This window comes from Pieris napi, chromosome 4 (assembly GCF_905475465.1).
Source record: "Pieris napi chromosome 4, ilPieNapi1.2, whole genome shotgun sequence".
Taxonomy (NCBI): Eukaryota; Metazoa; Arthropoda; class Insecta; order Lepidoptera; family Pieridae; genus Pieris; species Pieris napi.
In genome coordinates, this window is record NC_062237.1 from 11,862,228 (window position 1) to 11,870,384 (window position 8,157).

General features: G+C 33.0%; 1 protein-coding gene across 6 annotated transcripts in view; it reads left to right on the plus strand.

The window, feature by feature from the left end:
- Positions 1 to 7,776, plus strand: part of LOC125048588 (calmodulin-A-like) — a 156,796-nt gene extending 149,020 nt beyond the window's left edge. For all 6 annotated transcript variants that reach the window (XM_047647333.1, XM_047647329.1, XM_047647330.1 and 3 more), the window contains 5 exons: positions 990 to 1,023; positions 1,774 to 1,875; positions 4,955 to 5,090; positions 6,152 to 6,300; positions 6,719 to 7,776. In XM_047647333.1, the coding sequence (XP_047503289.1) occupies positions 990 to 1,023; positions 1,774 to 1,875; positions 4,955 to 5,090; positions 6,152 to 6,300; positions 6,719 to 6,750 (453 nt within the window). In that variant the 3' untranslated portion in view covers positions 6,751 to 7,776. The remainder of the gene's footprint in view (positions 1 to 989; positions 1,024 to 1,773; positions 1,876 to 4,954; positions 5,091 to 6,151; positions 6,301 to 6,718) is intronic.
- The last annotated feature ends 381 nt before the right edge of the window (positions 7,777 to 8,157 follow it).

The window sequence follows — 8,157 nt, forward strand, 5'->3', positions numbered from 1 at the left end:
TATAGAAAAATGGATTGGTACAGTCAGCGCCAGAATGTTAGCCACTAGGTTAATACAGCGATATTATTCACGATTACATTTCGTAATGCAAATTAGGCGCCAAATCACATCAGATTTTCGTAATAGTTTTATTTATGTTTTATTTTTTTATTCGTTTAAGATGAAAATAAATCAGTGGCGCTACAACCTTTTTAGGTCTGGGCCTCAGATTGCTGGAAATGTTTCATGATCATTTGTCAATCAAGTGGGTGATCACCTGTGCCTGACACACGCCTCACGATGTTTTTCTTTACCGTTCGAGCGAATATTAAATGCGCACATAGAAAGAAAGTCCATTAGTGTCCAGTCCATCGTCTAGGTATAGTAATAGTTTATAGTTTAGCAGGCCGCCATTTAGGGTTGAATGAATTTTCATTGCTTTCATTGTTGAACGTCCCAGCTGTAGCGACAGCTATTTTGAAGGTTCTATATGCGATTTTGGTAAAGTTCTTCTAATTGTAATCGCATTGGCATTCACTATTATAGATACCAGTGCCGGCTTACAATTTAAAGGATTATTTTTCCGACCCAAATATCGGCCAATAGAATTGCACCATTCGACGTCACGTGGTACAACCTACATGGTATTATACTGATAATTTTTTGTGAAAATTTTCTCTGGTCGTTGCTTCAAGAAAAGTATTAAGTAGTTGTTTTATTCATTATGAAATTCTTATTTGTTAACTGTACATTTCGTCTCATGGTGCAATTCTATTGGCCGACATTTGGGTCGGAAAAATAATCCCCCGAATACCACACGAGCTTCAAAATTATCGGGCATTTCCCTCAATCGTATTATAAGTGAAAATTTTTATATATAGATATCGCTTGGTGTGCGTTACTTTGATTTATTCACCGACGTCTCTCGGTTAGATAAATCAGAATCAAAATGCGCTATTGTTTTGTAATATATTATAATTTGAATATACAAATAATATTATCTTTTTCAGTCAGAATATGGCCTCACAGAAGAACAAGTAGCAGGTGTGTATAAATTAAATTGTAAACTTTTTTTTATTTATTCATTTATACAGAATATAATAGAAATTGATTTATGTAAAAAATTATACCTAACTTGTGTAACAAATTATACCTAATTATGTGTGTGTACTGTGTATATTGATTTAAATACTGCATTAAATTCATATTTACATGTTTATATAAGTTTATGTATTCAATAAATATATAATAGACAGTTATATGTTACTTTATTTATTTTTTTATGGCAAAAGATTTTATGTAAATTACCTATAAAGTGATATGATTTGATATTGACCAGTGTTTCCCGATGTGGGGCCCACGCCCTCATTGATTGTTAAGTATTCGATTTACTTGGAATTTGAATTTCAATCTTTAATTATTTTGATAATTTACTTACTGTGTTTCGTTCCTAGTAAAGCACTAAATCCTATCAAAAATACTGTTAAAAATGTATGTTGCATAAGAATTTTAGAAAAGCTAAGATATATAGATAGATATATATATAGATTTGGGGCATTACACAAAATGGGAAACACTGATATAGAGGAAACGGGGATGTCCAAGATTGTTTTGTCATTCATGTGTCGTTTAAACAATTGGACCGATTATGATGGTTTACTTGTAGAAAGTTGATAATGGTTCTAATCTATGAAGATCTGTTTTCAGCTATTGTTAATTGCGGCATATAAATCCTGGGTTATTTATTCGATTATAAACTCTAATATAACATATGATCTGGCATTAATTTTCCAGAGTTCAAAGAAGCCTTCATGTTGTTCGATAAGGATGAAGACGGGACCATCACCATGGCTGAACTTGGGGTTGTCATGCGGTCATTAGGACAGAGACCTTCAGGTATTTTATTTTTGAAGTGAAACTTCTTTATCGGGGTTGGAAAAAAATTTAGTGTCACATTTTTTCGTAACGCGTCACATTTTTCCGTTACGCGCCATCTTTTGAAGTGAAACTTCTTTATCGACGTATGGGATAAATTTTGTAGCAGGTTACGCACCATGTTGCTTTTTGAAGTCAAACTTCTTTATCGGCGTTGGAAAAAAATTTACACACATTTGTCACATTTTCGGTTACGCGCCATCTTTTTCTTGTCCCTACCACGGTTGATCCGAAGAGATTCGAAGCCATTAGTAACTAAAATATATAATAACGATAGCAATGATAGTAATACTAATAATTCTATTACAATTAATGAAATTCTGTAATAATCTTAGTACTACATAGTAGTACAGTATTAAGTTAAAATGAAAAAATTGTATTTGTATTCATGTCTATGATAATAAAAGCCTTTTGTTAAACTTTATCTAATTTATAGTTTATTTAACCAATTTCTGTAAAGTTGCATATAGTAGATCATTTTTCGAAAAATAAGGTCATAAAGAAGTTTCACTTCTTACGTACACCTAGTACACGCACACATTTTTTAAATGTACATGAAGATATCAATTTATATTTTTACGCCTTTCTTCCGAAGGGGTGGTCTGTAACCACGGATCTCCACTTGCTTTGGTCCTGATATACCCGTTTCATCCACTTTCATGACATTCATGGGTACTTATTACTTACTAGATCTTAATAACTATTTTAATGTTTGATGGGATGTCGTTGATTCTTTGAAAGATGGGATGAGCTTTGCTATGGGATGCTACTTGTGTGGGACAATCAAAAAAGCTGGGGTGGCCGCAGAGCAGGCAGAAATTAATAAAAAGCTCAAATATAAGAGTCTTTCCTCCAACTTCGATTTTGTTCCCTTTCGAGTAGAGACTCTTGGGCCGTGGGGTTCAAGTGCATAGGTGCTCATTAACGATTTAAATTGGCGCCTGGTAGATAGTACCGGTGACCCCAGAGCTGGTGCTTTCCTGGCTCAACGAATAAGTATCGCAATACAGCGAGGAAATGCTGCCAGCGTTAATGGTACACTGCCACACGGAGCAAACTTTTTTAATTGGTTTTAGTTTTCTTTTTAATATTTTTTAATTATTTTTATTATTACTATGTAGGTTAAGAACATTGTAAATGTATACAGTATACTTGATTGTTATGATTACTAATAAATATTTAAGTATTTAATATTTAATAGTTTGTTTAGAGTACGCAAAATATTTTCCTGTGTTAATTGAAATACCTGGAAAACTGCTTTAAATGTAATATCAAAATATTGTTATTGCGACATTAATTGTAAAGATAAATTTTAATTATGAAATTATTTTAGCGTCAAATAAAATTTGTATAGGTATTCATTTTTAATATAAAATCAGTAATTAATCCACAGTTTTCACAATGTATTCAGCTGTCTCTGTTTATCACAGCGTAAATTTAATTTGACAGAAAGAGACGAAAGAGAAAACGCAGGTTAAATTAATTTAGTTTTTAATAAGGGAAATATAGTTTATCAATTTCATAAATAAAATGTAAAATGAAATAAGTGATTGAAAAAAATATTAAAATACAATGTAAAAACAAGATTAGGTAATCTTTAATCATGATTGTGCAATAAATATGATGTTTGTACAAGCGAGTTTGCCGACCCAAAACCTACGTTTTTACCGACAATTTTTAAAATAAAAATGGTTTTATCCTTTTTTAAAGAATACTTTATTCACCCCTAAGTCTTCAATTATACTATACAAATACATTATCAGGTTTAATGGAATTGGAACTGATACGGTGAATAAATGAATACGGTTTGTAATAGATGTTTCAGTGTCGACCAGCGATGAATGTGATCCATGAATTTTTACTGAGAAACGACCAATGTAACGTGGTCCATTCATTCCCAAAGCTTACTACTTTAATCCGACTTCAACGTGGAAATGAAAATTTTCAAAGTGTGGAAAGTGATTTTGTCTAGATCCATCATATTATTATAAATAAATCAGTGGCGCTACAACCTCTTTAGGTCTGCGCCTCAGATTTCTGAATCTGTTTCATGATCATTTTTCAATCTAATAAGTAGGCAAGCAAGTAGGTGGTCAGCCTCCAGTGCCTGACAGACGCCGTCGACTTTTTGGGTCTATTATTCGTCTGTATCGTCTTAGGTCTATATCGTCATTCCATATGAACTTACTAAATATCTGATCTGTTGGATGCTGTTTCTTCATAAACTGTGCAACAATATCCAGCATAGCTCACTTCATATCTTGTTTAATGAGCATTTCAGTTCTTAGAGGTTTAAGACGTTACAAGAAAGCGGATTTCGTCCGTTAAGGACTTATCTGGTTGCCAAACTCCGAAAACGTACATTGTTTCTTTCCATTTTTCGTCATCGTTTCGTTTTAATCGTAAATTAAAACATCGTAAGGAAACCGGCTTGAGTGAAGCCCAAAAAATCGACGGCCTGTGTCGGGTATAGGAGGCTGATCACCTACTTGGCTATTAGATTGACAAATGATCTTGAAACAGATTCAGAAATCTGAGGCCCCGACATAAATAGACGTAAACCCACTCTTACACGACCAATATAAAATGATCCCTTCATTTCAACAGCTTAGCCGTAGGATTAAAGTAGGAAATAAAAATCGGATGAAGATAGCGTTCAATATTAAATTTTCGGTATGAACAAAATTTCAAACACTTTTGAAATAGAAAAACTTTTTCCTAGTTTTAGTTTGGAACGTGTATGATAAAGTTTTTGGTTATATGTACTTTTGGCCCAGTATCACCTGTTTATTGCATTGGGATTGGGATTAAAATTAAAAAATTTAGGTACTTTTCTGTCTACTTTTTTCATAGTTGAATTTTTTATATATACCCGTCTAATGAAACCATTTCCAGCCTACATATATCTATATGTAATTTATCATAATATGATATAAATAATGTTCAACGTCATCTAAGAGGCATCTTTCTGAAAAAATTGTTAAAAAAAGTACATATTATGTTCTTAGTTTATCAACTTATAAAGATCACAATTTTTCAGAGACTGAGCTAAGAGATATGGTAAAAGAAGTGGACCAAGATGGCAACGGAACTATTGAGTTCAACGAATTCCTTCAGATGATGTCCAAGAAGATGCGAGGGGGAGATGGTGAAGACGAGCTTAGAGAAGCATTTAGGTATGATCGTTTGAATTCTGCTAATAAATTAATGGTAAATGGTCAATCGAAAACCATGCCGTAAACCACCAAAATATACAAAATTTATAATTCTTTATTAACAATAAATAAATTTAGTAGTCACTTTTGTAATAATAAATAAATCTACAACTGTAGCTACTTAAAATAACAGTTTGTGTATAGAAACCCAGAAATAAACTGATTTATTCTGTGATTTGGATTAATTTTCAACAGAACTTCAAGTAAGTCAGTAACGTAAGTCATTTCAATTAATATTATACAGTTGTAAAAGAAGTAAATAATAATCTCAAAGTTTCCCACGTAAATATATGAAACTTAAGCAATATTTCACTGGGAGGTACAACGTATGCAGCTCTACAAGGCTCAAGTACAACCTCGTATGGAATACTGCTCTCATCTCTGGGCTGCTGCTCTGAGCACCAAAATTACTGTTATAAATACCAGCTTCTTCCTTTTGGCCAAGTTCAGAGATGGGCTTGTCGAATTGTCAATCTCCAATGTATTACTGAACGGCTTGAATCTCTCTTTGTATAAAGATACTGTGTAGTTCAGTGAGTGTTCTGAAGAATTCTTTGGGTCGATCCCTCCTGCCTTGTATCAACACCGCGACCCGAATTAATTCAAAATTTCATCAACATTGATGACTGGAAGTCTTCCACGGTCCGTTTCAAAAGGCACTTTCTTTTGCGAACTAGCGAACTGTGGAATCGACTCTCGGTGGGGATTCCCTGATAGATATGACTTCCAACTATTCTATGTTAGAGTTTACTCCTCCTTCAAAGGCCTGCAACGCATCCACTAAAAATGGGTGTCCATGGGCTGCGATGACTGCCCTTTTTTGGCGCCCCGTAGGCTCGTATTATATTTTTAAAAAAAAAATTTCTTAAACAGCTTTCAAACATTTCGTTTTCTTCATAAAGATATATTTTGGAAAAAAAGTCACCAAATATTTTATGTTAGTATTATGTGCCACAAATTATTTCAATTATATTATATTGTCCAGATTTGTATCCTAAGCTATGTATTAAATAATATTTCAGAGTATTCGACAAGAATAACGACGGGTTGATATCTTCAGTGGAGCTGCGGCATGTCATGACGAACCTTGGTGAACGACTGAGTGAAGAAGAGGTGGATGACATGATCCGTGAAGCAGACCTTGACGGTGACGGCATGGTCAATTACGATGGTAAGTCAACTAGACCCTATAGCGCTGCAACAAATTCCTATGTGTCATTAACTATTATTATTAGTACGGGGTATGCCTGCGACTTTCATCCGTGAATGTCGAGGGATCTTATATTCGCTTGTTTGGTGAAGGAAAACATCGTGTGGAAAGTGGCATGCGTTAGACCCAAAAAAGTCAACGGCGTGTCACAGAAAGCTATTCACCTAATTTTGTCTGATAGAGAAAGAAATTATTTCGAAAAAGATATAGAAATGTAAAGCCAAGGGTTGGAAACACCACCGGTTTTGTATGTGACCTTAAGACCTCTAAAGCAAACGCAATAATAATTTAATATATTTATATAGGTACCTGGTTCTTTTATTTTCTACAAAATTGTATTTTTACCAAATTTTGCTATACATAAGACTCTTATTTTCAGAATTTGTGACAATACTGACGTCGAAAAACTAGTATGCAGAAAAACCTAAAAGAGATCTGCCCCCCGAGGGACCGTCCCCATATCCCCACAGGGAGCTGTCACAACTGGGGGGTAAAGAAACTCTCATATAGCTCGTTCAGTGCGAACAGTGATGTGTTTTATAATGCTTTGCTGAGTATACGTTGGTGTGTAGATGATTGAACTGAGTGGTTTCTTTAAGAACATACTATTGTGTTTGCCTAATTTTTTTTAATTAACTAAAAGGCCCAGCTTAAGATTAAGGTTAAAGTTCTCTAGGCAGACTTAGAGGGGTTCACAGTCAAAGCTAGTAGAATTTTTCTTTCAATAAAAGTCTATATAAAAAACTGAGAAAAACCCAGATTTTTTATATTTACGGTTAGTTAGTTCCTTAAAGTAACTAAGATTGTAAAATGTATTGCACAGTCGAGAATCCGAAGGAAATAGCAACTTGAAAATGAGTATTTATCCAAGAGTACTATCGATTTTAATATCCGTATCTACCGTGATAGAACAAACTTAGTTTATGGTCCTCCAGGCCGGAACTGCTTTTGGAAACTACCAATTTAAATAATTTAATTTACGTATCGTATCGCAGATGCATGTATTTCTTTTTGATATTTATATCTACCAACTTAGTTTATGGTCCTCCGAGCCGGATCTTTTTTTTAAACCAAATCATTTACTTTCAATTATCTTTATTTGGGGAAAAGAATTATACGATTAAAGAAAACACTTAGTACTATCAAAGTATAAATATTTAGAAGTGTGTTCGTAGTTACTAAGTTATGTACAATCGGCTCTAATTACTTATTATGTTACAGTACAACTGCATTTATAACTTTTAATTAATGTGTCGATCTTTGGTGAATTAAAATTTAATTATTATATAATTACTTTACAAGCCATTTAAATAATATTCTTTCAAAATTAAACAAAGTTAAGAGCTGATTGTACAACAAAGACGCTTAGAGTGTGTGCAAGCATAGTTTTAAGTTAAGTGTATAAGAAAGTGTTCAAATAAATGGATAAAGAATTTATAATAAGCATTTTCTTTATGTAATAAGGTTGTTATACAAATCGTATTATGAAACATTTGCCTATTAGGGTGGGTCACTCTAGTTAGGAAAAAAATAAAAGTTGATGAATCAAATTCTAATAGTAATATTATGTTGTAGTGTACTATAAACGGTATGTTTAGCTAAAAAACTGATAATGAAACATACATCTTCAGCCCGCGCATGAGCTTCAAAATTATTAGTTTTTGAGAAAAACATGTATTGCCAAATGGGATAGTTCTTTATTAGAAATTACTTAAAATACTATTGAAACATTACAAATATTTAGTGAAAGACATATATATTAACGTTTAAAACAAAAAACTCAAAGAAATAAACATATAAAGGTTATAAAAAATTATT